This window comes from Alligator mississippiensis, chromosome 3 (genome assembly GCF_030867095.1).
Source record: "Alligator mississippiensis isolate rAllMis1 chromosome 3, rAllMis1, whole genome shotgun sequence".
NCBI lineage: Eukaryota > Metazoa > Chordata > Crocodylia > Alligatoridae > Alligator > Alligator mississippiensis.
Window position 1 is genome coordinate 300,704,076 of NC_081826.1, and position 27,781 is coordinate 300,731,856.

General features: G+C 65.0%; 2 protein-coding genes across 2 annotated transcripts; one reads left to right on the forward strand and one right to left on the reverse strand.

Annotated features, from left to right (window-relative positions):
* Positions 1–201: 201 nt before the first annotated feature.
* Positions 202–22,796, forward strand: IL11RA (interleukin 11 receptor subunit alpha). Its single transcript, XM_019491083.2, has 14 exons — positions 202–276; positions 11,527–11,825; positions 17,122–17,221; positions 17,392–17,452; positions 17,632–17,795; positions 17,979–18,093; positions 18,577–18,609; positions 19,114–19,277; positions 19,607–19,770; positions 19,869–20,010; positions 20,184–20,288; positions 20,501–20,600; positions 21,047–21,129; positions 21,417–22,796. The coding sequence occupies exons 2-14, from the start codon at positions 11,820–11,822 to the stop codon at positions 21,431–21,433; spliced, it is 1,254 nt and encodes a 417-aa protein (XP_019346628.2). The 5' UTR covers positions 202–276; positions 11,527–11,819; the 3' UTR covers positions 21,434–22,796.
* Positions 22,797–24,441: 1,645 nt separating this feature from the next.
* LOC109284020 (uncharacterized) lies at positions 24,442–26,258 on the reverse strand. Its single transcript, XM_019491078.2, has 3 exons — positions 26,055–26,258; positions 24,997–25,068; positions 24,442–24,906 (listed from the first exon to the last, which is right to left on the reverse strand). Exons 1-3 carry the CDS (start codon positions 26,178–26,180, stop codon positions 24,541–24,543), a joined length of 564 nt encoding a protein of 187 aa, XP_019346623.1. The 5' UTR covers positions 26,181–26,258; the 3' UTR covers positions 24,442–24,540.
* Between the last annotated feature and the right edge of the window lie 1,523 nt (positions 26,259–27,781).

A 27,781-nucleotide genomic window follows, 5' to 3' on the forward strand; every position in this document is an offset into this window, starting at 1 on the left:
GTGGGGGCGGGAGGCAGGGGGACGAGGACTGGGGCGGGGAAGCGGAGCTGGGGGCCGGGGAAACTGAGGCGGGGGCCGGGCGGCCTGGCGGGCGGGCGGGCAGGCGGGCGGGGGCCGGCCGCAGACAGGAAGGGGCCGGCGCTGGGGCTGGCCGCGGCACTCGCCAGCCGTGCTCGGCCGCGCCGGACCGTGCAGCGCCGAGCTCCGCGCCCGCAGCCGCAGCGGCCGGCCGGCCGGCATGGCCCCGCGCGGGGGGTAGCGCCGGCCGGGAGCGAGGTGAGCCCGCCGCGGGGTCCGCGTGTCTCCCCCCACCCCCCTCCTGCCTCAGTTTCCCCGCGAGCCGCGCTGGGGTCCCCGCTCGGGCCTCGGCACACGTGCCCACCCGCGTCCCCTGGGAAGCGAGCAGGGCTCTCGTTGCCGCTTAGCAATCCCGGCCCGGCCCGGCCCGGCCGTTCCCACGCCAGCCGCGCGCTCCCCGCCGTGCAGTTGGAGGCAGCGGCGCTCCCGACCAGACTAAACAAGCCCGGCGCTCGGCCCTCCTCTCTCTCTCGGCCCTCCTCTCTCTGCCGGCTGTGCTGGAAGCACCTGGCACGTGCCTTTTGCACAGCTCTATGGCGGGGGTGGCCGGCCCCCCCAGGCGCTTCTGTCACCGAAACCCCGGGGGGAGAGCCCGCGGGGGCTGGAGCTTTCCAGCGGCTGGGGTGCCCCATTGCACGGTGCTGGCCGGCGGGACTCGCCCCCTGTCTCTGGTGAGAAGTCAGGGCAGGGTGGCACTTACAGACTGACTGGTTCAGAAAGGCAGGTTAAGGGACGGGACTGGGGTTGTGCTGGGAGTCGGTGGCAGAGGCGGGAACGGAACCGGGCTCTCCGGGCGTCAGGGCTTGGCGTTCCTCCTGCCTTGGAGGACACAGGCCCCTGCACTGAGCCTGCGGGGAGAATCACGCCTGTGCTTGCCTTGCCCCTCAAGGCGCAGAGCCCGTGGGGTGCGGGTGCTGCTATTTGGAGCCGCCGTCGGGTTTCCCCGGTGCTTCTCTTCCACCTCTGAACCCGAGCAGCCAGGCACAGAGGAGGAGGAGGCAGCTCTCCCAGGAGCTTTCTTCCCCACTGCCATCAGGGCCTGGGTGCATAATGCGCTCTCCTGCGTGCCGGGAAGCCAGGGCTCCTGCTTCTGCTGGGACTCGAACCCGCGGGGTCCTGGCTGGAGGGTCTTGCGCCTCCGCTCAGGGTCAGACCGATGCTGCATTGGGGGCAGGAAGGGATTCCTCCCCTCAGACTGATCCGGACTGTAGGGTTCGCCTTCCTCTGTCTGGGGTCTCTCTATTAACACCCTTTGCAGGAGCAGGACGTTGGCGGCCGCGGCCCCCCTGCCTTCCCAGGGACAGGGGCAGGGGCAATGCCAGGTGCTGCGACCGGGCTCTCAGTGTAGTTTTGTTAAGAAGCGGGGCCATGGATGTGTCTGGGCTGGTTTGCGCAGGGCCCATCCTGTCCCCGGCAGGGCTTGGACTGGATGTGACCCCCACAGCTCCCTGCCAGCCCCTCTTCTCTAGCACTTGATGACTGGCTCCAAGATGAGCTGGTGCAGAGGCTTTCTAACATCAGGCTGAGTGAGTCCCTATGTTAAAAAGGGTCAAAAATCATAAAAATAGTAAGAATTGGGCTGATGCTGTTCATGCTTTGAAGGCCCCACATTCATTTGAGGGCAGAAATACGGGGAGGAAGCCCAGGAGTTTCGGGCATTGTTTCACTTCCGCACCCAACAGAGATAAATGAGTTTAGATCGTTCCCTCTCCCCATTTCACGCCTGTTGCTGGGCCTCAGCTGCTCTCCTGCTTTTGGACCTCGGGCAGATGATAAAATCCCATCCCCAGCTCATCGCCGAAATACCAGTGACAAAAACCCCGTCACCGGGGAACTTTGCATTCAGAGTCCGGCTGCTACGGATGGAAAAAACCCGCTGTCCAAGTGACTCGTGACCGGGTGATTCTCGAGCAGGCGGCCACAGCCCTGGGGTGCCTTGAGCTCCTTTCAGGGGTGTCACAGGGAGGTTTCCAAACACGAGTCGCAAGATAACCCCAGAGATTTCTAATAGGAAAAACCAGGGACTTCTTTTGCAACCAGAAAAAAACTTCTGTTGTTTTTCTGTACTCAAAAAAAAAAAAAAAAAAAAAGAGTGAAACCTAAGAGCTGGCATTTTCCAAGGGTGTATTTAGGAGGCCAGAAGCTGGGAGCCACTAATGCTACCTCTGAGGGCATGCTGTGCTCTGGGGCAGTGGCAGGAAAGCCCGTGGAGCCACGGGTGAGAGACTTCCAGGCAAAGACCCCCCTGGCTTGCTCAGAGACATTGGCACCGAGGGGACTGTTTAGGTTTCAGACCAAAATAGCAGTTGTGGCGAGCTCCGAGCCGGAGCCTTTTCTTTTTTTCCACCATTATTTCTGCAAACAAAAACAAACTTCCCGGGGCCCCGGCCCTGCCGCGAGCGCGCAGGGCAGCCGTGGGAAGGCAGGCCGCGGCCAGGGTGGCGTGCCGTTCTCCGGGAGGGAGGAGGTGGAAAATCAGAGCCTCCGTGCCCAAATTTGCAGGCGACGTGTGTTCCAGGAGCGGAGGCAGAGGCCCGGGGCGTGCAGGAGACCGGCCCTGCTTCTTGCTCGCAGATCTCGGGCCTGCGGCCTGGTTTCCCCGTCTCTCCCCCGCCGCGTCGGTAGGTGGGAGAATGTGCAGATGACTGAGGATCGCGGTCGGGTCTCGTGTTCTGGCTCCAGCCTTTGGATGGGTTCCCGGAGCCTTTATTCTGTTATTTTCTTTCCCCTCCCCTGCAAAACGGTTTACGACGCAGCGGGGAGGTGTTCCCTCCTCCATCGCCGCAGCGGGGGCAAAGCCCCTGAGCTGCTTGCTCCGAGCATTTGGGAAGGGGATTGGGACAGCAGGGAAGTCTCTCCCACCCAGCTCCGTACTGCGGATGGGACGAGAGAAGACGAGGGTATTGCAGAGGGAGAGCGACGGGCCGGGTGGTGCGCTGGCCAAGGCAGGATATGGCCCGTGGGAAGGGTTGGGATGCACCGCCGGGGGCTAAATAAGGGGAGAGCGGGTTGGCATCGCTGCAGCCAGCTCCGTGAGACCGGCCGTGCCGCGGCGAGCAGGGCACGCGAGCGAGATGCAGGGCAGCAGATGAGATGGGGGTAGCAGGATGGGGTGGGAAGGCGCCGTGTCCAGCCCTGGCCCCCTGCTCTGGCAGAGGCTAGCACAGAAATAGAAACAGCCCAATAAAAAGGCCAGCGGGCCGGGGAGATCTCCGTGTAGGGCTGTCGAGGCGGAGGAGATGCAGGCCATCCCTGATAGAGAGGAGGTCCAGATGGGCAGTGTGGCTCGGCTGTGTCTGGCACTGTGGGCGGAGGGGGTGCTCGGTGCTGCTGAGGGGCAGCGCGTTGCAGGCGGGTCCTTTGGAAGGCAGCACGGGGGGAGCTCCCCGCCACAGGGCCCAGGGCGTGCAGGACTCGAAGCCAGCTCCTGCCATCTGCGGGGATGCTAAGAGTGAGGAGGTGTGCAAATAGGGGGTTGCTTCTGCAGAGCAGACAGGCCTAGCACCAGCGTGTGCATGCATGCATGTGCACACTCCTGCATCCTGCTGCCCCGTGGATATGCAGGGACATGGGGAGACCCCCTGCAACGGGGAGGGACGTGGCCTCTGCACAGCGCTGGTCCGGTCTCAGCCGCAGCACTGCATCCCTGGAGCGGTCCTGGGCCTGAAACTTCAAAGGCCCAGAGAGGATGCGCGGAGCCGGAGCCAGCCAGCTCGTTCTTCCTTTGGCTGCTGATGAAGGAGAGGGGAGGGAGTGGAGGGGAGCGTCTCTGCCCTTTAGAAAAGGTGAATCAGTGCCTTTTTCCTGCACAATTAGCTAGAAACAAAAGGGGCCTGCGAGGTCGGCGGGGGCTGCCCTGCAGAGGGGAAGGCATCCTGGGCCGAGGGCTTGCTCGCAGCACAGCGATGCTCCTGGCACGCAGGGCCGTGCTGGCGTCTCCCGGCTCCCACGCTGTCCAGAGCAGCTGTGCTCTCTCGTGAGGCTCCCCGCTCCATGCCAGGGCAGGGAGCATCTTCCCCGGGGCTTCCAGCCTCTGTGGGTGAGGTGCTGCGGGGTTGGTGCCAGCAGAAGCACTGGCACAGCCCAGTCCCATCCCCAGCCTGGGATGCAGCAGCACCCAGCGCCTTCAGGGGAGGCTTCAAGCCCCCTGGCACGTGGAGCAGAAAGGGGAGAAAGGGGCCACCAGCACAGCCCAGAAGCTGGGGAATCCCATAGCAGAGCACAGGCATCATCCCCGACCAGTGTCTGCTCAACCTCTCCTTGACACCTCCAGCGATGGGGAGTCCCCCTTCCCTGGCATCTATCCCACGGCCTCCCTGCTCCCACAGGGAAGCATTTCTTCATCTCCAGCTTCAACCAATTTTGCAACTTCAAGCCATTGCTCCGCACCCTGGACCAAGGGCTGCATCCCAGGATGAGCTCCTGTTCGCAAGTCTGAACGGGGTGTCCTACCTGCACACCCCCCTCCCCAAATCCTCCTGCCTGGTGCTTGCAGTGCCTGTTCCCCAGGTGAAGCCGGCCCCTCTGCAGAGAGCTGGTGAGGGGAGATGATATCAGGTCCTGTTGACACAGCTCCTGGCTTCAGCTGCGAAACCCCCCTGAGGCCAGAGATAAGCAGCCGCTCTACAAGAAACTTTGACCTCCTGGTTTGCTCAAAGGGCCTCAACTTCCCCAAATTCCTGCTGGACCAGTACAGATGCATGTCGCCAACCTGTCCTATCCTTCCCTCCCAAGCCGCAGCGGGATGCACCTTGGGGCAGAGCAGCAATTTTGGAGGAGCGGAGACCCGCCGGCAGTCGGGGAGGGCATGCACTGTCTGCATCTCAGCTGCCATAGCCCTTGGCAGTGCCCTGATGCGAACTGCAGCCTCGAGACCCCCCGGCAGACACCTGGTCTGGGACCCCGCGGTAACATCCAGCCTGGTTAGGTGCTAAGGGCAGGCGCCAGTCTTGGTGGAGCTGCCGGCGACAAGGCTGCCAGCTCTACAGGGTGCATTTCACCCCCGGCTTCCCCCTTCCCCTCGAGTCCAGGCCCCCAGACAGCCCCTCTCTAGCACCCCATGACCGGCTGCATGTGTGTCCAATTAGCGGCTCACCGCCAGGGAAGCAAATACAGTCGACGCTGGAGCCACCGGCTATTTTTCTCCATAATTTAATCGTGGGTGCAGGCTCCTTCCTGTGCTCCAGCCAGCCGCGGGGCCCGGCTGCCGCAGGGAACCTGTCCTCCGTGGAGAGGAGCATCCTTGAGCCCGTGCAGCAGTGGAAGGTGCCAAGGGGACCTCGGGTATTGCTGGCGGAGGTGGGGTCGTTGGGGAGCAGGGGGGTCATGCCTGTGTGACCCCATAACCCCGTCCTGGCTTATTTCCCGTCTCCTGCCCCCCTTTGGGGGGTTCACCTGATCCCAGGGGCTTCTGCAAGCACGAGCCTTACGGGGACATGAGCACACCTGTGATGTCTTGCTGTAGCAGGGTCGGAGAGCGCCAAGCGTGGCCCTGAGCCCCGGGAAGGCTGCATGGAGCCCTTGCATGGGCAGCCGGTCAGTGTTGGCACCGAGCGTGCAGGGCCAGGGGGCACGTGGAGGTGAGGTGCAGGAGCTGAGCATCACTGGAGCCCGTCCGGGGGCTGGGAGTGCCACACTGAGACAGCCCCTTGCACCCAGCTGGTCCCAGGGTGCAAAGGAGGTGGGCATGGGGGCGTAGGAGGCTGTCTGTAGCCAGGACAGCTCTGTTGCAGCATCCCTCGCTCTGCTTCCAGCCCCGCTGACGCCTCCCGGCCTCCGATCCCAGACAGGACGAGGCCGAGCCTCTCCCTTGGCCCATGGCTGGGAGCAAAGCCCGGTCTGCAGCTAGAGGCTCCCTGAGTCATCCGGCACCTGATTTCCAGCGGCTGCTTTTTTTAGAGCGGGCCTGGAGCTCGGGGGAATTCCCCGGCCGGTTTGTGATCTCCCGGCCCGGCCAGGCCCGCGGGCCGTGGTTCCTGTGGCCTTGTCGGACCAGGGGAGCGGAGGCCGCAGAGACCAGCGGGAGGGGGAAGGCGCTCAAACCATAAACCAGCTGCACGCGCCCGTTGCCTGGAAGGGCACAGACGGAGCTGCGTTAGTCACAGCTGCCTGCGGAGCCAGGGGTCAAGCCCCTTCTGGCCACGGGGCCGTTGGATGCTGGGGGGGTCTGGCTGCAGCTGGCCAAGGGGGTGAGGGCACGTGTCCCTGGGGGGATGCTCCCGTGGTTGTCGTGTCTGACACCCAGCAAGTGCACCAGGTGAGCGAGGGAGCCTGACCTGAGTGCCCGTGCGGCGTGGGGAGAGGGCTGGGATTAACCCATGTGTACACGGAGCCTGGTGCCGGCTCCCTGGGGTGCACACACATTAGTGTCTGTGGTTCCATGGCTGGGCGTGCAAACAGCATGGGCTGTGGTGGGGCCCGCATGGGGAGTTGCACACGAGTCTGTGCATGTGTGTTTGCACACGCATGCTTGTGCATATGTGTTTGTGCATGTGTGTGCTTGTGTGTGCATGCACACATATGCAGGTGCATATATGCTGCTGTTCATGCATGTGTACAGTGTCTGTGCACATGTTTGCACACATGCTTGTGTGCATGCATGTGTTTGCACACTTGTGTGCATGTGCACATACCACCAGGTGCATATGCACTGGTGTTCATGCGTGTGTGCATGCATGCCTGTGTGTGCATGGGTGCGCTTTCCCCGCAGCCTCGGGCCCTTTGTGTGGCATTGTCCACCTTGCCTGCTGCGGGTCAGCTCACCGGCCTGGTGTCCCGGGGCACACGCACCCTACCCGGAGACCGGCTGGCAAAGGCACCGCTGAGTGCGGGTGCCCGGGGCACTCCCCCGCAGCCGGCTGCATGTCCCTGCTGCTGCCACGCGTCCCTGCCACGCTCCTGTGCACAGCGCAGGGGTGGTGGTGGCAGGGGGACTCTCCCTTTCCCAGCAGCCGCCATAAAACGCTTCCTGTTGTGGTTCCCCGGCCCCCGAGGCCATGTGTGTTTCCCCAGGAAGGGGACCAGCGTGGGGGCCAGCCCAGCAGGGCCACGGCGAGGACCCAGGCATCCTGACGTGCAGCCCATGGCTCAGCCTCCCAGCCCCACACCGCGGCTCTGCAGCACTGGGAGCTGAGCCCGCTCTGCCCGGGGTCGGCCGCCTGGCCGTGAAAAAGAGCTGGGCGGGCCAGAGGCTTGTGTGTGCTGCGGGGGGGAGGTTTATGAGCCTGCAACACGCCTGGCCACGCTTCCGCTCCCACGGGAGCCCATTATCTGCCCTTTGCCTCTCCTCTCCGCTGGCCTTGGAAGGCTCCGGCTCTGGCTCCGGCCGCCCACGCCTGGCCCCGCTGGGAGTGCAGGGAGCTGCTTGCCAGCAGCCGGAGCCGCGGGAGCTGGCCACTGCCGGCATGCAGGGCCCCGGGCTCGTCTCGGGGGGCTCGTCTCCCACTACCAGCTGCAGCCTGCAGCCATGGGGGAACGAGGGTCCTGGGACTCGTGTGTGCGTGCGCGCGTGTGTGTGTGGGCCATGCATTATGTGTGTGTGTGAGAGCAAGCTTGGCAGGTCTTGGGCCAAGGTGTGTGCGTGTGTGTGTGAGAGCTCGGGGCCGAGCTTCACATGCGTGCATGTGTTTGCATGCTCCTTCCGTTCACACGGGTCCGGGGAAAGCACCAGCTGGCCCATCTGGCACCGTGGGACCCCTCCACGCCGCTCGGCCGCCAACGGGCCAGATGCTGCGGGCACACCAGGGCTAGTTTCGGGACGGAGGCTGGCTGGGAGGGGTGGGGGAGAGGGGCCGCCAGGGCTGGTGCTCATTAGCCCAGCTCCGGAGGGCATGGAGCAGCCCTCCCGGACCCGCTGTTTTATAGGGCTGTGGTATTACCCACAATCCCCCCCTCTTAAAGGAGAACGCCCTCATTAGAATGGCTCTCCCATTTCACATGTGATCTGGGGGGCTGAGCCCCACACGGCCCCGGGGCTTGGGGTCCCTTGCAAGTGCTTCGTACCGAGCCAGGCTTTAGGGTCCCAGAGGTCTCGGGGGCAGCTCCGGGGTGCAGAGTAAGGGAAACTGAGGCACGGAGGGGCTGCCCCACACCCCCCACAGTGGTCCCCTGCTCCCCCTGCTCAGGAGGAAGGTGCTGGGGGCTGCAGGTAGAGAGGTGTCCGCCCGGGGCCTGGCCGGATGTGGCTGCCGGTGTCAAGTTCCCAGCGCTAATTATAAACCCCACGAACACTGCCGGCCTGTTCTGCCTCCCCGCAGCTGGCGGGCACGGCCGGGGGGGGCACGTGCCTGCAGGCAGCGCTGCCAGACCCTCGCCTCGTCCCTGCCCTCTCTCGGGGTCCCCAGAGCCACATGCAAGGCGGAGGGGGTTGCACTTCGCCACAGGATTTAGCAAGCACGAGGGCCCCCTGCTTCCCCCCATGATGTAGGAGGGGCAGGATTTTCTTGCTCCAGGCATCTCAGCAGCCTGGGGGTTGTGACAAGTTTGCAAGAGCTCAGCTGGCCATGCAAAAGCCCCCCCCCCCCACCCCGCCAGCACCTTCACAGCCCGGCCTGTTTTCATCCCTGCAGGCGGTGGGTAGCTTGTGGCACCCTGGCCGGGGGGCATCGTGCCCTTTGCAAGGGCGGAGAGCATGTCCCAGGGGGTCGGAGACCCCAGGAGTCCTGCCTTGGTCCTTCTTGGGCTGAGCAGAGCTGTCCTGGGGGAGACGGCCGCACCATCAGCAAGGACCAGGGGAGAGACGGTCCGTGGAGGGCAGAGCCTGGCCGGCCACAGCTCCTGGGTCCCCTTCCCGCCGCTGGAGAGGAGTCTGCTTGAGTGGTTGGAGCAGAGCCCGAGAGCTAGGACTCCTGGGTCGCATCCCTCTCTCCGAGGGGAAATCCCGTCCTCTCTGCGGCTTTGCTTTGCCCTGGCGCGGGGGCTACCTGAGCGGTGTTGCAATGCAGTGTAGAGGAGAGGGGGGCACGGGAGACCCTTGACCCCGCCGGACTCAGCCAGGGTGGGCACCAGGGCAGGGCACGAGGGTCGTCTCGACTCCTGCGGCTTCCTCCTGTGCAGCGGGGACACCGCTGTGAATGGTGCAGAGCTGGCCCCCGGCTTCGGGGTGCAACAGCCCCCCCCGATACTCCAAAGGGTCTCGCTCCCTGGCTGCTTCCAAAGGAGCCGGAGGGGCTGCACCGAGCGGCTCCGTTGCTCCCTGCCAGCCATCCGCCGTGCCCCCATCCCGGCCCCGACGCGGGGCATGCCGGGAGCGAGGCAGACTGTGGAGACTCGCTGCGAAACAAGGCCGCCCTTTTATTCTTTTACGGCTGTGGTTTTGCAGCCGCCGGCGCCCCTCCCTGCCAGCTGGGCCCGTACGGGGCCCCGGAGAAGGGCCCTGGCCGAGCCCCCGGGCCCCAGCCGGAGAGCGCGTGTGTTTTCGGCAGCCCTAATTGGCTTGGCTTGAGCCAGGGCCAAGGCAAATGCTGCGCGGGGAGGCTCGGCTTACACACCGGGGCCCCTTGCAGACCCCCACCCTGCACATGGCCTCTTTTAATGGGGAAGGGGAAGCAGAGCTGGCTGTGGGGGAAGCGGGGGGTTGGGGGGGTGATGCACACATGCACACACACAGGTGCGCACATGTGCATGCACACAGACGCACGGGTGCACGCACACGCTGCAGGCAGGAGCAGCCCAGCCAGGTGCGTGTGCAGCCTGCACGTAGATGCTTTCAGGGACTGAGATCGCATCCTGCTCCAGGGGAGGTCCCTAGGTTGAACCCCGGGCTCCTCCTCTCCCTGCACCCCAGAGCCTGTTGGGGGCTGGGAAACCCACTAGGCAAGCTGGCCTAGTGGTCAGAGCCTGGGCTGTTGAGGCCAGCTGGGTGCAGCAGGCACCTGGGGCTTGATCTCTCCCAGGGAGGGATTCCCAGCTCGCTGCAGGCTCAGCCTCTTGCCTCAGTTTCCCCATACATGCCTGTTGGGGTAATGGCCCCGGCCCCCTGACTCGGGGCTGGCTGGGGGCGCGTCCCGGGCCCTGTCCAAGCGCCTTTTCCAGTTTTGGATGGAAAGGTTTGGGCTTCAGCCTCTCCTAGAAGAGCAGGGCCTGGGAGGAACACGTGTATGCATGCACACACGCACATGCATACATATGTGGGGTGCACATGCACACATGTACTCCCACATGTGCATGCTGACATAACGCATGCATACATGCCTGCACACACACGTATGCGCATGCATGCACTCAGACGCACACAGGCGCATAGGCACACCCCCATACACACATGCCTGTGCACAGACACACACACTTACACACAAGCACTCACGCTTCAGGCAGCACCAGCCCAGCCAGGTGCATGTCCAGCCTGCACGTAGACACCTCCCGTGCGATCGCATCCTTCTCCCAAGGTGGTTCCTGTGCTTCCCTGGTCTCTGCTCATCCGTGCTGCTCTCCCCGGGGCTCTTGCCAACCCGCTCCTGTCCTTCTGCCCAGGAGCATGGGCGATCCTAGCAGCCAGCCCCCGGGAGGAGTTGAATGCCACCTCCCAGCGGACGGTGCCAGAGAGGTGCCCTTCTTCGGGCTGGGCACAGGGGCCCGGGGAGTGTTTCTGCCGCATCGGGAGCTGGGTCTGGCTGGCTCGGAGCAGCGGGATTGGCAGTGAAAGGTTTCCCCGAGCTCCTCCGCCGTCGTCCCCGCAGGCAGGGCTGAGCTAGGCAAAGTGCCCCAGGCACGGGGAGCACCCCTGCCAGCACTGGCCCCTGGTCCGGCAGGACAGCCCTGCCCAGCTCCCCTCCGCCTGCAGCCTTTCTCCCCCTGGAGCCATCCAGGCGTTCAGCCCCTGCCTTGCTCTGCTGCAGGCACCAAGGGGTTAATGGATCCCATGAACCAGAGCAGGGATCCCTGGACCGTCCAGTTCTCCCGAGCCACTGCACCTGAGCCCCGCCGGCCCAAAGGGGCCCCGTGCGTTGGCTGCAGGGCCCCGTGTGCCAGGGCAGAGAAGCCAGCGGCCCCGAGCCCAGCGCCCGCTGTTTGCTTTGGCTCCCGGGCTTGGCTGACCCGCTGCCTCCAGGCTCGCGGGGCGGAGGAGAGCCCGGGGCCTGGTGAGCGGGGTCAGGGTTGGCTTGCCGCGTGGTCCCGTCTCGTGCTCCTGCCGGGCACACCGGAGCAATGCAGCCTCTGCCTCAAGGGCCGAGTCCCCTTTTGGGACAGAAAAAGGGGTCCCAGAGCATGGCCAGGGGACAGTCCTGTCCTGCCTAACTCAGATCAGGGCCCCGTGTCTCCCCGGCTCTGGGTGTAACGGCTTGGCTCTTGGTGCTGGCTCCGTGCCCTGACCCCCGTGCCCCGGCGGCTGCCTGCATTGAAATGCAATGGGGGGGGGGGGATCGTTTCTGCAGCAGGGGGTGGGGAGCAGGGCAGGAAGGACTTATTTTTCCTACAAATAACGCCCCCCCCCCTTTCCTCTCCCCCCAGCCCCGCTCCATCTGGCAAGGCCCAGGCTTGGCCGCGGCCCCGAGCTCTGCAGTTGCTGCTCGACGCCTGCCAGCGCCTCGGGTTACCGAGCCGGAGCCAGGACTCGCCTCCCGCACAATGGGGCCGAGGGGGCCGGCGGGGGAGGAGGAGCAGGAGTAGCGGGTTTTTCTTGGAGCGCCTTTCCCAGGCTCCAGCGGCAGCCGGGCGAGGACGGCCGTGCCCTGCCTGCCCGCAGCCGTGGGCCAGCCCCGGGCTGCCATGGGGAGCCGCAGCGTGGGCTGCACCCCCAGGCGATGAAGGTATGTGGGGGGTACGCATGCCCCGCCGGGGCACGGGGTCAGGGACTCCCTGCAGCTGGGGCGAGAGGGTGGAGCCACTTCCTAGGGCGGCGTGGCACGGGGCTGGGACAGCCGGACCTGGCGGCTCCGGTTCTGCCCCATGGGGCTCCTTCGGGGGTTACCCCGTGTGTGGCTGTAGCTGGATCTGCGGGGCTGTGCCGCGTGTTACCCCGTCGCTGGATCCGCGGGGTTGTGCTGAGTGTTACCCCGTGTGCGACTCGAGCCGGATCCGCAGGGCTGTGCTGGGCGCTACCCCGTGTGCGCCTGTAGCCAGGGCCACGGGGAAAGCCCTGTTCTGCCACGTGGGCACCGGCGTCTCACGTGGGTTCACTCTGCAACCTTCCCACGTGCCGCTCCGGTGCCCGCCCAGCTCCCTGGCCTCTCCGTGGCCTCTCCAGGCCTCCGCCTGCCACGATGCCTGTGGGCGTCGGGAGCTCGTTAATCTCCCGGCGTTGACATTTTCTCCGCCGCCGTCTGTTGTTCGCTGCCTTGTCGCCGTGCCCGAGGCTGTCGGACGGGGGCCTCCGTGCCAGCATCCCCGGCCATGCGGGGAGCTCCAGGGCAGCCGCGCTCAGCCGTGAGCCGGCCTCGCTCCAGCTGCACCCGGGAGGCGGGCTCCGTGTCGGTGGCTCCGTGTCTCCAGCCTCCTGCTTCGAGGATGGCCAGAGCCTTGCGCCTCCCCAGCGGGGTCTAGGCACCGTCCGTGCTCCCCAGTCCCCCATATATCAGGGGGATAATATCTGGGGCGCCGTCTCCACGTCAGGGGTCGAGCTGGGTGGGATTCTCCTGCCAGCTGCGGTCAGGACGCTGGTGACAGAGCCCTCTCCCGGGCACCGCAGCCCTGGCAAGGGAAGAAAGGAACGAGGCGCCGGTGGCTTCCCGCGCAGCCGACCCCCCGCGGGCACCGCAGCTGGGGGGGAGGCTGCCCCAGCCTGCCAGCGCCAGGCGTCCCGGAGCCAGGCCCTCCTCCATGGGGTCGGGCTGCCGCGGCTGGTGCCAGTGGGATCTGGCTGGGCTTCCCCCGTGGCAGCGGGTCGCGGTTTCGTCGTGGTGCCTTCAGAGCCAAGCAGGGGGGCAGGCTGGGCACCCTGCTTCCACGCAGCCTCCCACGCCCCTGCCCTGCTCCGATTGACCTGGGGGAGGCCCAGCCTTGGCCGGAGCAGTGCAACAGGGAGGGCAGCGGGGATAGAGGCCCTGTGGCTGCCCCACGCGTGGCAGGCCAGAGCCTCGCCACACTGAGCACCTCTGCAAGCCCACCTACCAGCCCCAAGGACTACAGCACCCCCCTGCCTCCAGCCCTCCATTACCCCGCTTCATGTCCCTGGCACACGCATGATATACATGCATCCATGCATGTAGTGTGCACAGACATGTATACACACATGTGCCTGCCCGTGCACACATGCATCTGCACACAGATGCATGCATTCACTCACGTGCGTGTACGCACTCCTACACATAGACGATTCACAGATGCACACGTTTAGGGCTGGAAGGGACCTCATGAGGTCATCGGGTCCAGCCCCACTACTCCGTGCAGGAAAGACTGCTGGGATCAAATAAGCACATGCAAGCACACACATGCATGCACACACATGTATGCATATACTTGCATGCGCATGCACGCACGCGCACACAGCCCTGCTAGTGCAGACCTCCAGCTCTGCATGTCTGTGGGCTCCGCACTCAGTGTCTCGCTGGCCCGTGGTGGGAGCCCCTCCCTTGCCGGCCCCACAGTGCGTGGGCAGGGGGCCCGGGGCCAGGCGGGCGGGCGAGCGGGCGGACCCCCTGGAGCTGTGCCCAGCGACAGCCGCCACAGGCGTGGCCAGGGCCTAAGTGCTTTGGCAGGCACCAAAGGAGGAGGTCAAGTGTGCGTGATTAGTCCAGGCCCTCTGCACTCCCGATCTCTCCCCATCTGGCTGCGGTGCCCTCCTGCGGAGTTGTGGGGGGGCAACCAGGCTGCCAGGGGTGGGGTTGGGGGCAGCCATCGGTCTCCAGCACACGTGGGCTTTCACCACGGTGTCCAGGGCACGGAGCTGCCCCCGGGTCAAGTCACTGCCCGGGGTTTTGCGGACATGAAGGTGCCAGGCTGTGATGCCAGGCACACTGCGGGGGACAAGAGACCAATGCCAAGCCCAGGGGAAGAGGGGGGATACAGCGGCTGTGGGAAGTCAGGTGTGTGTGTGTGTGTGTGTGCTGCCACGTGTGCACAGTGGCATGTGTGTATGCACGTGTTGCTGTATGTGCACGTACAGTTCCCGTAGGCTGTGCACGTGTGTGCTGCTGCTTGTGTATGCTCCGTGCCATATCCATATATGCACATGTGTATGCAGTGCACGTTTGTGCGTGCTCTGCGGACATGCATGCACTAGTGGGGGGTGTATGTACAGCATGTGTGCACAGTGCCGTGCACGTATACATAGTGTCATGTGTGCATGGGTAGTGTGTGTGCCTAGTGCACGTGTATGTAAGCAGCATGCATGTGTGTTCTCTGTGCTGCATACGTGCATGTGCCATTCTCCAGCTCTGGAAACGCGACACGCGCAACCCAGCTAAGCAGCAGACGTGTCCCAGCAGCCAGGCTGGGAGCTGCTGCCTGGCACATGGGAAGGGGGCCGTGCAGGGAGCGGGACTGACGGGCTCCTGGGGTCCTGCGGTGACACGAGGCCAAAGCCGCTGCTGGCTGCAGGGGGGTTGGAGCTGGCACCCAGGGGCACACCCAACCCTGGAGCACATGGACCGCGTACGTCCGCACTCGGGGCTCGCCGGCGTCCCCTTTCCCAACCATTGCTCCCCGGCACCAGGGCCCGGGAAGGCGCTCTCTGGGGATGGAGAAACAGAAATCCTCCCCATGCTCTTCTCCTCCTCTCCCTGCGGTGGTTGCGGGCCTGGCTGGCGGAGTCCTGGGTATGTCGTGCTCACCCAGCCGGGCGCTGGCGGCCCGAGCCCAAGCAGCGCGGTGCATGGTGCAGCTCCAGGCTGAGCTGAGCTGAAATGACCCCAGCCGGGGCTCGGGGCAGGGAGAAAGCCGCCCATTGTTCCCTGGCGGAGGCCGGCAGCTGAAGACCCCCTGGGCCCGGCGTGACACCAGCCCTGGTGCAGACAGAGCCAGGCTTTCTTCCGCCAGCTGCTGAGCCCCTGCCTGGCCCCTGCCCAGCCCGGCCCGGCCCGGCCCGGCCGCCTCTTTGTGTTGTGTTAGCACGTTGGAGCTGCGTGCATGTGTCTGCACACGCGTTTATGAATGCATGTGTGTGTGCATGCTTGTGTCTAATCACGTGTGCCTGCACATGTTTGTAAGCACAGGAGTGCGTGCATGCGTTTATGAGCGTGTGTGCATGCATGCATTTATGAGCACGCACACGTGTTTATGAGCATGTGTGAGCGCACGTGTGTTTATGAGCATGTTTGTGCATGTACGTGTATGAGTGGGTGGGTGTGGAATTCATGTGCTTGTGGATATTGATGCACGTGTGTATGTGTGCACATATGTGTGCGTGTATGTATTTGTATGTGTGTATGCACATGAGCGTGTGTGAATGGGCAGGCATGTAAGCGTGCACCTGTATTTGCATGCATGTGTGCAGGTCTCACGCCATTAGGGAGCCAGACCCTCGCTGTGTCGCCCATCCCCAGGGCGTCCCTGTGAACCCCGCGCCAGCAATAGGGAAGTTCCTCAGGGAGGTCCCCGGCCACGTCCCCTGTCCCCCTTGGTGACGTGTCTCTTGGTCTCCCTGCCATGGGGCCAAGGAGGCAGGCCCGTCCCTGCGCTGGCACTGGTGCCATTCACAAGGAGACCCCGGCTGCAGAGACCCGGCACACTCATCATCCTGAAGCCTGGGGCGAGGGAGAGAGTGCACACAGGGTGGGGGCCAGGAGACTAGACCTATGCCACAGAGTAACTGTAGGACAAGCCCCCTCCTCCACAGCTTCCTGGGCCTCAACTTACCCATCTGTGCAATGGGAACAGTGGGTCGTACACACCCTATTGGGGGTGAGGGCAGCACCCATGGCCAGCCAGCAGCTCCGGCAGCTCTGGGGTTGCCGCCCGGGCCTCTCTCTGCCTTGACCTTTCGCAGACCTGTCTGCAAGGGGAGCTGCAACCAGTGCCGTGCCGGGCCGGGCCGGCTAATCCCTGTGCTCTGCGTGGAGTCTGGAGCAGGCTTTGTTGGCATGTCTCCCAGCTCCCTCGGTGTGCCCGAGCCCGGGACAAACTGCTCTGCCAGGTAATTAGAGAGCCAGGGGGAGATTAGGGACCTTGTGCTGGGTGACCCGTGATGCCCCTGGGTAGACCTGTGCCATGGGAAAGGCTGGTGCTTCGTTTTCCCTCTCTCTGTGGCTCCCAAAAAGGACCAGAGCAGCTTTTCTCTTGCAGAGACCCCAAAAGACACAGCTGTGGGTCGCCTCCGGGTCTGTCACCTGGATCGCGTGTGTAGACCTCCCAGGGCTGACGATGTGCGGCTCCTCGAAAGGCTCTTGGGCCCCCGGCTGCTCCGTCCCGTGCTGTTGTTAAGTCGCTTAAAGCCTGCCGTAGTCTGGGCATCGAGGACCGCGGCTGGTCCCCGCCTCCCCTTAACTCTGCCCCTCGGGGGTTGTTTTTAAATGCCTTTTCCACCCCGGTCCCGCCCGGCAGCTGGGGTGGGAGAAGAGCACCGGTTCCTCTCGGATGCCAGAGCTGCTGGTGGGACGCCGACAGCTGCCGTTGCTCGAGAGCCGTGTTTATCCCTGCGGTTCGGCCGGAAAAGCTTGCAACTGCCTAATGATTTACGGTGGGATGATGTGTAGGCCTGCGCCGGGAGCTGCCGCGATGGTGCCGCTGCGGCCGCCGGCCCACCCGAAGCCCCGGCATCCTGCGCCGTGTCGGGATGGAGCGTGGGCGGGTTTCACCTCATGCCTTCGGGGCTTGGCACGGCGTCAGGGGTCCCCCGCGGGCTCCGGGTCCTTGCAGGGGAGCTGCAGACCGGCAGAGCTCCCAGGAGCGTAGCAAGGGGCTGGTGGCGTGCAGCTCCCGGCGCGCAGGCCCGGCCCTGCCGCTGTTGATTTTTCCATGCAAAAATATTCCAGGCATCTCAGGGCCTGGCAAGGCGGAGAGAGGCCACGCGGCCGGCCTGGGGCCCCGCCGGTCCGGCAGGCCCCCGCCCTGGGATGCAGGTGCTGGACGCCCTGAGCGCCTGCCCCTGGGGCCAAGAGCCGGTGCCCCCTACTCCCGACCCGCTGCCCCCTGCCATGCTGGGTAACCCAGCCCCATCTCTCCCCACAGATGCGCTGTCCCGCCCCGTGCCTCGGCCGGCTGATGGTGCTCCTGGCTGCAGCGCTGGCGTCAGCCCCGCTCCCCGCGGCGGGAGACTGGGGGGACGACGGTGAGTCTCTTTGTACCCCCCAACTCCTCCTGACCCTGCCGTCAATCCCTGGTGGTTCAGCATCCAGGGAAACTGAGGCAGGCTGGGGCAGGGCAGCTCCGGGCAGCCTTGTGCGGGTGGAGGGGAGACCCTTTGTCCTGCACGGCTCACGCCAGCTCTCTGCCCAGCAGGAGTGGAGTACGGCCAGCTGGGCACCGACGTCGTCCTGCCGTGCGCCGGCGGCCAGCCCGGGTAGGTGTCCCCACGGGGGGAGCGGGGCCGCGGGGCCCTTCCAGCCTTGGAGCCCAGTGAAGCAGCCCCAGCCCCTCACTCCCAACCTGCAGCCCCTGCACTCAGCCCCAGCCATGACCCCCGGGTGCCGGGTGCGAGTGGCACGTGGCCGGGGGCTGACACGGTGTCTCCGGCAGCAGCACAGGGGTGCAGTGGCGGCGGGAGGGGGCCACGCTGCCCGCGGGCTCCATCGTGCAGCTTGGAGCCCTTGTGCTGCCCCACGCCGACACCGCCGCCGCCGGCACCTACAGCTGCCACGGCCCCGACGGCCGGCTCCTGCGCTCCCTCGCCCTGCGCCTGGGCTGTGAGTGCCTGCCGAGGGAGCGGGGGTGGCATGGGGAGGGTGAGCTGGGTATAGGGTTCAAGGCTGGGAAGGGGAGGGCATGGAGGGGGGCAAGGGAGTCAGGGCTGGGGCGGGGGGTGAGGCTGGAGGGGTAGGGCTGGGGTCAGGGGGAGCTCCTGAACCCTGACCTCCACCCTGGTGCAGACCCGCCGGGGGTCCCGTCCGTGTGGTGCCGTGCCTCGGACTACGAGAACTTCTCCTGCTCCTGGGCCGCAGCCCGCGACACCTTCCTGCCCACACACTACATCACCACCTACCGGTGAGCCCCTCTCCTGCCCCTGCCCCTGCCCCTGCGTGCTGCAGGCTGAGCTGCCCCGTGCCCAGACTCCCGCCCCTCATGCCCTGTCCTGCTGCTGGGGCTCCTGGTGGGCAGCTCCCAGCACCAGGGGCCTTGGTCTTCAGTCCACACACATGCATGCACGCGACTGCATATATGTGCACACATGGATATGCCTGCACACATGCAGGCACACGGATATATGCATTGTCACTGGACTTCACTGGACATGGTTTGGCCAGCAGCACACTTGCACGCACATGCATGCCCACACGGACTTGCACACTCATGCATACCCATGCACAAGCATGCATACATATGCGCACACAGCTCAGGGGGCTGGAACAGCAGCAAGAGGCTCCTTCTGCCCCGGTCCCGTCTCCACCGCTCCTGCCCCTGCCCCGATGCCCCCTGCCCCACCATGGATTCAGCGGCTGCTTCTTCTCTGCTTTTCTTCATGCGCAGGAAGAAGTCGCTGACCGGGGAAGAGAAGCGAAGGTAAGACCCGTGTCACCTGTCCTGTGACATCACAGCGCCGTGTGATATCGTGCACGGGGCCAAGCGGGGCATGGGCATGGTGTGGGGATGTGTGTCCAGCTCCCCTGCTCCAGCCGGGGCTGCAGGCTCAGGGGAGGGGCACAGCTGAGCCGCTGGCAGAGGGGCCGGACTGCACAGTTATATTTAGCCCGGCTTAAGGTCCCGTCCATCCGTTCCACATCCCGGCAGCTTCCTGCCGTGCCAGGACACGGAGAGCCCTGCCCTGATCCTGGCGCCTTCCTTCTGCAGGAAGAGACGAGGCCAGCGCCCACCCACAGACCTCCCCAGCGCCCCGCCAGCCAAGCCCCAGGACTATGAGGGGGCTGGGGCAGGGCAGGGCATGGGGGCCCGGTGCCTGGGGGGCAGAAAGCAGCAGCTGCCATGCCATGGTGTGGAGCAGGAGAGGCCTGGGGTACAAGGGCCTGGCGGGGTGTTGCTGAGCCATGTGCCCCGTCTCGTTGGCAGGGTGCAGGGAGGGCCGGTGGGGCTGTGCCTGCAGGACCCCGCGCACCCGGGCACGTGCACGGTGCCCAAGTCGGAGTTCTGGAGCTCATATCGGCTCAACGTGACCGAGGTGAACCCGCTGGGCGCCAGCTTCCGCCTCCTGGACGTCACCATGCAGGCCATCCGTGAGTGCGCATGCGTGGGCACCCACACCTGTGCACATGTGTGTACACACATGCACATTTATGTATATATGCACGCAGGCATAACCATGCATTCATACACATGCCTGCACAGACATGCGCTCATGTGCGTGCATGCATGCATATACACACATGTATGCACACGTATGCATGCACGTGTGTACACATGCATATGCACTGTGTACACACATGAATGCACACACATGCCTGCATGCACACACATGCACATGCACACGCAGGTGCCAAGGTGGGGACAAATCCACCCAGCTGCCCCGGCACATGAGCTGATGCCCCTGCCTGTCCCCCCGCAGTGAAGCCGGACCCCCCGGAGGGGCTGGTGGTAGAGCCGGTGCCACGAGCCCCCCGGCGGCTGCACGTGCGCTGGCAGTACCCCGCCTCCTGGCCCAAGGAGCCCCACTTCCAGCTCAAGTTCCGGCTCCAGTACCGGCCCGTCATGCACCGCGCCTGGTCCGTGGTGAGTCCCGGCGGGGAGGGGGGTTGGATGCATGCGCAGATGGGGCTGGGAGGCGCTGCGTTGCCCCGATCCCCTTGCAAGCTCCCCGCTCCATGCAGGTGGAGACGGCGAACCTGTCCGAGGTGATCACCGACGCCTTCTCCGGGCTGGAGCATGTGGTGCAGGTGGGCGCCAAGGACTTCCTGGACGCCGGGAACTGGAGCGAGTGGAGCGCCGAAGCCCGCGCCACACCGGTCACTGGTACGGCAGAGCAGCCCCTGCTGAGGTGCCCTACATCCTCTGCCTGGCTTGGGCCACGTGGCTTCAGTGCATCCGTGGCAATATGGAGCAACTCTTGCCCCATCGGGGCCTGAGAGGGGAGGGGACCCCCTGCAGCCATGCAGCCACGAGTTGCCTTCCTCTGTCCCCCCCAGTGCCTCCAGACCCAGCCGTCACGGCCAGCGCAGAAACCACTACCGAAACCGGCCTGGAGCGCCTGGCCCACGAGCCCTCGCCTGCCCCCAACCCCGAGCCCATTGGTGAGTGGCGTCGGCACCGGGGTCCCTGGGGCCAGACGGGGCTCAGCGGGGCGGTCAGAGCTGGGGGTGCCCCACTGGGATAGAGACTCCTTGGAAGGCGGGGGTCCCGTAGGAGCTGAGCACCACCTGCAGAGGTGGGCTGGGGCAGGGGCTCGGGAGCTGGGTGTGCAGCAGAGGCCGGGACGGCAGTCACGGTCTGTGCATGCATGCAGACCGCAGCGACCCCACGGAGAGGATCGCCGTCCTGGTCTCGCTCGGGGTCTTCGCCTTCGTGGTCCTGGCCACCGTCCTGTTCGTCGCCCTCCTGGTCTGGTAGGTGCCACGGCAGCCCCGGGGAAGGGTGCACGGGGACGGGTGGCCTTGGCATGGCCCGCAGACCTGCGGGCAGGAGTGATCGGCAGCAAGGCAGTGATCAGCGGTGCCGTGGGGCACCCGGTGCCTCGAAGGGCATGGCCAGAGCGGGGGCCTGGCTGGCAGCCCTACACCTCGTGCAGCTCAGGCCCAGCCCCTGGCAGCCAGCGGTGTTTACCAGCCGAGCCGTGCGCGGAGCCAGCAGGAAGGGCCGGGATCGGCTGGAGCCGCTCCAGCCCCAGCAGCTGGAAAGGGAGCGCAGGCGGTGGCGGGGGCCCAGCCGCGGCAGGCGCAGGGAGCTGGGCTGTGCCTTCTCCGGTGGATGCATTTGGGGGTCTCGTGGGGCGGCTGCTGCGGGGAGACGGTGCCAAGCTGACCGGCTCTGCTCTGCTCTGCTCTGCTCGCAGGCGCCGGGCAAGGAGTCAGGGCAAAGAGACACCCGAGAAACACGACTTCCTGGCAGCCGCCGTCCACCTCAAGACCCTGCCGAGTGAGTGTGGTGGGTGCCAGGTGGCAGAGAGGCATGGGGGGCACGGGGCTCGCTCCCCGGCGGACGGGGCCAGGGGCCGGGAGTCAGCGGGAGAAGCCGGTGCTGGAGCCAGCGGTTGTAGGGTTGGGGTACAGAGCAGTTGGGCAAGGAGGGGGGGATGCAGGATGGGGTCCCTGGGGATGCTCCCAGGATGGCGCCCAGCTAGAGAAGGGGGCCGGGGTTGTGGTGCAGCCCCAGTGCCTGAGCCCAGCCCTGCTGCATCCTGCTCTTTCCCTGTGTCTCTGCAGAAGCCCAGATCTTGTAGCCAGGACCCCGTGGCTCCGGCGGGGGAGCCCCGTCCCCCCCGCATCACCCTCCAAGGACACAACACTACTGTGGGCTCGAGAGCGGTGCCCCGCGCCTGGACTGCGGGACTTGCCCTGCCTGCCGCCTGCACCGTTGCCCTGCGCCGGCAAGGAGCCGGCTGCGGCCCCCAGGCAAGGTGGGGCACGGACCCCGGCGGGCACCAGCGTCGGGGGCGTTGGAAGGACCTGCCTGCACCTGGCGGGCGCAGGAAGAAGCCCTGGAGATCGGCGCCCACGAACACTGCCCCGGCCTCAGACTCCAGCCCCAGACTGAGGGTGCTGGCTGGCGGCACGGGGCCAGGACAGGGCACGGGGCATGGCCGGTGCCCCCTGGGCAGAGCCTGCAGAGGGGCCCAAGGGCTGCCCAGGATCTGGCCCCTATTCCTGCTGCTTGGCGCTGGCTTGGGGGCCCTTTGGGTACCAGGGCTGGGGTCTGGCATGGGTGGCCAGCTGAGAGTGCGCTGCTGAACCCCCACACGTGTCCCAGAGCGTGTCTTCACACATACGCACACCAAGGCTGCATAGGGAGGCCGTGAGCTGGGCTGGAGGAGCCCTGGTAGCAGGGTCTGACCCCAGGGCCAGACCCCCAACCCTCGGAGTCTGAGAATAGGAGGTCTCTGCTTGCACCTCCCTGCCTCTGGCCAGGCATTGCTGGGTGGACCCCCGGCCCAGCGCACCCCCCCGGTAATCGTTTCCATGTGTTGGCACCGGACAGGCGCTGCAGCGAGGGCTGGGTGGGAGCGCGGAGCTGAGCTGCTGGAGCTGGGGGCCGGCATGGCGCACAGGGGAGGGAGGCCAGGCACTTGCAGTGGGGTCTGTCCTGCAACTGCAAGGACCCAGCTGGCCAGCCCCGTCCCCCCAGCCCTTGTCCCTCCACGGACCCCAGGAGTTACCCTGACATGGGCAGGAGCAGCTCCCCCAGCACCTACCCTGCTCCCCGCTTCCAGGTGCCTCCTCCCAGTGTGGGGCTGGCAGCCGCCCTGAGCCCTACCTGGGGTTTTCCTCCAGCCCAGGGGTGCCACGGGGGACCCTGGCACCTGGGGGTGTTGCACATGTGTGTGAACGTGCCTGGCCCCTCAGCCAGCCCATGCCCTGGCCTCTCTCCCTCTCTCCATCCCCCCCCATCAGGACTCGGTGCTGTGAAGACTCCTCCTCCCTGATGCTCCATGCCCAGCGACCGATTCCCGGGCAGGGGTGACTCTTGCCCCGTTCCTGCGTCCCCTGGGGTCGGCCGCCCCGTGCCCGTGCCCGGGCCGTGAGAGCGGGCAGAGCTGGGGCTGTGCAAGGCCCAGTGGGAATAAAGTGAGGAACGGGCCCCTGCAACTGTGGTGTGTATTTGGGGTGGGCAGGGGGGTCACTTGGCCTCTCCCCACCTGCCTCTAGGAGGTTCATTTCAGCACCAGCTCCCATGGGGCTCATCCTGCTCTGGCCTCTCTTGCTGGGGGAGCCCCCTCCATGCACAGGTGTGCATGCACACACCAGGCTGGATCCTGCGCGGTGCTGTACGCGGTTGGGTTTAGGTGCTGTCTGGGGCTGGGCCTCTGGGCACTGCAGGACCAAGACCCCGGGAGGATTGTCCTGCTTGTCACCAGCACTGGGGTAGCTGCCGCAGCCACGGGGTGCCCAGCCCAGCGCTCCCCTGGCAGCGAGGGGACAGGACCGGGCAGGATGTTCCTCAAGGCAGCGCTGGGTTATTCTCTTGCTCAAGCCACAGACCACATGCCAGGGCGCTGGCCTGCAGGGCTACAACGTGCCGGGGCATCCCAGAGGCCAGACCAGCTTCCCAGAGCAGGAAAGAGGGGAGCTGGACACGTGGGGTGTCCGTTCCCAGGAGGAGATGGGAGATGCCTGGGTTTCAGTGGGGTCAAGCTGTTTAATCCAGGGGTGCCATGTCCTGGGGGACCTGTGTGGCCCGGGGCAGGGGCTCATGCGGGGCAGATAGAGGCGGCCGGTCACCGTGCAGCCGCGGGGCCTGTGTATAACTCTGGGGAGGGGGTGCCGGACCTTGAGCGCAGCTCTTCACCCCTGGGCCTGGCCAGCTGCAAGGAAAGGAGCCTGTGAGAGTTGAGCCTCAGCTCAGCCCCTTGCTGCCCCAGCACCGAGAAATGCCCCCTCCCACGTGCCCCCACACGGCACTGAGTCAGCAAGGGACTCCCCTGTTGCACCCCCTCTCCCAGGGCTGGGGTGCAAGCCCTGCCCTGCCCCTGGGCACTGGGCCATGCACGGACCATCTGAGTTGCCTGGCTGTTCAGGGAGAGAGTGGGCACCCCCAGGGCCCTCCCTTGCTGCTCGAGCCCAACCGAGTCGTGCGTGTGCCTTGCACACCTGCTCCCCTGGCAATGCAGGAGCCCCTTCCCTGGAATTTGGGGGGCCCCGTCTGCCCCAAGCCCCTGGCTCCCCTCCTGGGCTGGCAGGGCAGCCCCCCATTCACTCCCCAGGGGTCTTGGCAGGGACCCCCAGGGCAAGCCAGCATCACAGACCGTTTCACGACTGCTCCTGTTTCCCTCTCCGCCACGTCCTCAGCCACGGGAAGAAGTAGAAGCAACCCCAGTAGATCCTGGGGAGCACGGGGCAGGGGATGGAGGAGGTCAGGGTGCAGAGGGAGTAGGTAGACAGATATGCAGCTGTTGGATCGAGGGGGTGGGAGACTGTGTGGGGGGTCAGAGCAGCAGAAGGGGGAGTGAGGGCCCTGCAGAAACCCCCATCCTCTGCAGCTGCTGTCTGTGGAGGGGAGGGGGGGCATGCAGCACCTCTGCCAGCTCCCCTGGGGATCGGTGACCCCTGCCCGGGTACCAAGAGCAGTACCCACAGGGAGGGGATACCGGGGACCCCCAGCATGGGGGGAACAGAGACTAGGATGGGGGTGCATACAGGGAGGAGAGGGTGGTAGCAAGTGCCTGAAGCGGAGGGAGGTGGTCTCTTGGGAGCAAACCGTGGGAGGGACCCCAGTGCTGCCTCTGCCCCAGCCAGGGCCCTGCTGCTGCCCCCCAAACACCCCCAAGCCCCCCAGCCGTCAGTCAGGATGGTCAGTACTCACTCCTCCTCGTCCTGCTCCAGCTGCCAGGGGTCAGATCCCAGCTGCCCCTTCCTGCCGGGCAGCTCTCCCTCCTGCACAACAGAGATGGGCTGTCCAGAGCAGCATGCATGCCGGTGCCAAGGGCCCAGGAAGGTGTGGGCACTGGCCCACCCCCTCCTCCCCAAAGCGTGCAAGGGTGGATGTAGTGTCACGGCGTGAAGCAGCATGGGCAGTCCCTGCAGGCACCCTGGCCCTGCGGACGCTGGCTCGGGGAAGAAATGCTGGTGCGATGATTGCCACTCTGCCCCGTGTCCCCAGGGCCTCATGCTCATCCCACCGCACACTTGCCTTGCAGCGGCGAGCTCTGGCTTCCACCTCCTGCCGACAGGCCTGCTTCTCCCCCAGCGCTCTCTGGCACTGCAGTCGAAGGGGAGAAGCTCAGCACCCGCAGCAGGGAGGTCTGGAGCAGGGCACGGGGGCAGAGACCACCATCCCTGCCAGCCCTACCTGCCGCGCTCTGCCCAGCAGCTGCTTCTCGCACTCGCCGCCTTCCACCAACTTGCACGCCAGCTTCTTCTGCTGCAGGACGGCCAAGACAAGGACAGGGACAGGGACAGGGACAGGGTTAGGGGTAGGTTATGGACAATGCAGCACAGGGCGCAGGGGCATCCCCTTGTCCTCTATGGGAGCAGCCTCCAAGGCAAGGCATCTCATGCAGCACTGTGTCCAACGTGGTGTGGGCAGCCCACAGACCGAGCTGCACTCTGGCTGGCCGTGCAAACACTAACCCATGTGCAAGCATTTACATTGTGTTTAAACTGACTAGCTAGCTGGCCCAGTTTAAGCCCAGCATCATGCTTTGCCTTCAGGACAAGGCAAGGGAGAAAGCAGTCCTGTTTTGCAGCATGCCATTCTGCACGTTGAGCTGCTCCTTGCTGATCTCCAAGGCACCTGCGCAGCTCAGGTTTCAGGTGTCCCCACAACTACCTGCAGCTCTGGATATATCTACACGGCGTCTCTGGTGCCACCCCGGGCTCCCGCTCGCATGCTCCAAACCTGGAAGTGCAGCCAGGGAGCTGCTTTGGGGCCTTCAAGCGTGCTGGGGAGAGCTGCTTCACTGCCTCACTTCTGGGCTTGGTGGGAGTGTGTGGATGGGCTGCCTGGATGCCAGGACACAACGTGAGCACGCTCCGTGTCACATCATTTGGGCCCTCGCAGTGGGCCTGGCCCTACAGACAGGACAGGAGCTCAGCGCTCCACCCGCCCTGGAGCAGAGATGCTTTAAGTCCGATGTAACGTGGCTGGACCCTGAATGCAGACAAGACCCCACAGCTGGGCCCAGCACAGACCCAGCTGCACATCAGGGTGTTGATATGTCCCATTCTCTCTGCTCCGAGCAGGCTGAGATGGTGCAGGTGCAATAGCGCCGGGGCCTCGTCTACACTAGGGTATCCCGTGTTCCTGGCACAAGTGCAGGAGGCTGCCAGGGGCAGGCAGACACCACGGTACCAGACCGAGCCATCACTAGCCCGGAGAGGAGGTGCCACACGGAGAGTCTTTCTCACCTGGAAGGAGCCATCGGGTCTCAGGGCGGCACTGCCTTCACCCCCGCACCACAGCAGCTCCTTCAGCGCCCGGCCGTCCGTCGCCAGCGGGGCTGGGGGCTGCCCTTGGCCCTTGAGCCGGTGCATCTCACCCGAGGGCAGCGGTCCGGGGGCAACGCCTGAGGGAGGCAAAGCCCCAAGTCAGCGCCCGAGTCCCAGCTGAGGGGTGTTTGCAAAGTGACTCATTGCAATTTGCACCCGCCGGCGGTCGGTTATTGGCCTGGCGCAGCACACCCACGGCCCTGACGATTTAGCAATGGAGGCACAAAGCACAAAACAAGCCAGGGAGCACCGCGGCCCCCATCCCGGTACGGCCCCTCGGCACTGCGGAGCGGGGCAAAGCAGAAGGGCGCACGGCCAGCCTCAGTAGTTGAACGGCCAGGTTTGCCTCCCCCATCCCACCCCACCCCACCCAGGCTTGTGGGGGCTGCACCCACTGATTTAGGGGCCGCCAGCCAGAGGAGCACCAACCCCCCTGGCTTTCCACGGCGGGTGGCAGGCAGCACGGCTCTGCCACCGCTCGCTTTTCTGGGGGTTATTTTGGAAACCTCAGAGGCCCGGGGGGTGCTGGGGGTGCGCGGGAAGGACCCAGGAAGCAGCCAGGACCCAGGAAGGACCAGGGAGCAGAGGGGAGCGTCCAAAACGGCCATGGAGGGAGCTCCGCGGGGCCCTTGGCCTCCAGATTTCTACTGAGGGGAGGCCTCCAAACAACCTCCCGATGCAGTCTGCAGAGCCTCCCCGCTCCGCGCCTTGGTTGCCGCGGCGGTGATGTCACCCCAGTGAGGTCATAGAGGCTGATGATGTCACCCCAGTGAGGTCACAGAGAGTGACCAGGCCCAAGCTGCAAGGCTCAGACCGAGAGGCCTTTTTTACACGGCTTCGGTGACTTTCCGGCAGTTTGGGCCGCACAAGCTGCCCGTGGGCCTGTTCGTTCACCCACGACACGGTCACGGGCGCCAAGAGCACCAGCAGGACGTGGCCCTGGATGGAGGGAGAGGGGCGGGCATGGGGCATCTCGGATTGGGGCGTAGGTGGTGCCGTGTCTCATCATCGCACAACGCACATGTTTTTTTTTCCCTCCGGTTACAGAGAAACTAGAAGCTATACTAATAAGCTAGTATTAGATTAAGCTCGTATTAAATGACGCTAGTATTAGATTAAGCTTTCCTGATAAGCTAGTATTAAGATTGCTTGGTGTGATTTTATTTTGTTTAAGATCAAAGCAAAAAAGGGAATATAACTTTCCTGGAGCGTGCACTCATTTGCTAGGTGATATAGCCCGCTTTAAAAAAATGCAACAACCCTCCAGCAAAAAGAGTCAAAAGAGGTTTCTGCTCCATCCGCCATTTAAAGCCAACTAGCAGCATGGGCAGTGAGGGACTCAACTGACCGAATAGCTCATTAAAATTTGCTTGATTGCTTCTAAAATCTTCATTGCACAGGTGTTAATGACCCTCTTCCCTTTTAAATGGCCTTTAAAGTCCAGTCCTCCAGCTCTCCCTACTGCCCCAGTCTGTCAGCTGCTCCCGCTAGCTCCGGTTTCACAGCCCTGCCGCCTGGTTTCTAGCTCTAACAATAACTCCGGGTCCTAGCGTTAACTCAGGTGTAGAAATATTAATGCAGGTGAACAACAGCCAGGTGTGGGAAGCACTGTCAAGGAAGCACTGGAGGCACTATCCAGATGCTCA

Bases quoted from the DNA above. Each gene is read 5' to 3' on its own strand.
- IL11RA (XM_019491083.2), top strand. The intron at 18,094-18,576 runs GTGAGCCCCTCT...CTTCATGCGCAG, and splicing joins CACTACATCACCACCTACCG to GAAGAAGTCGCTGACCGGGG. The intron at 20,601-21,046 runs GTAGGTGCCACG...CTCTGCTCGCAG, and splicing joins TTCGTCGCCCTCCTGGTCTG to GCGCCGGGCAAGGAGTCAGG.
- LOC109284020 (XM_019491078.2), bottom strand. From the start codon at position 26,180: ATGCACCGGCTCAAGGGCCAAGGGCAGCCCCCAGCCCCGCTGGCGACG. The intron at 25,069-26,054 runs GTGAGAAAGACT...GCCGTCCTGCAG, and splicing joins GACCCGATGGCTCCTTCCAG to CAGAAGAAGCTGGCGTGCAA. The intron at 24,907-24,996 runs GTAGGGCTGGCA...CTTCGACTGCAG, and splicing joins TGCTGGGCAGAGCGCGGCAG to TGCCAGAGAGCGCTGGGGGA.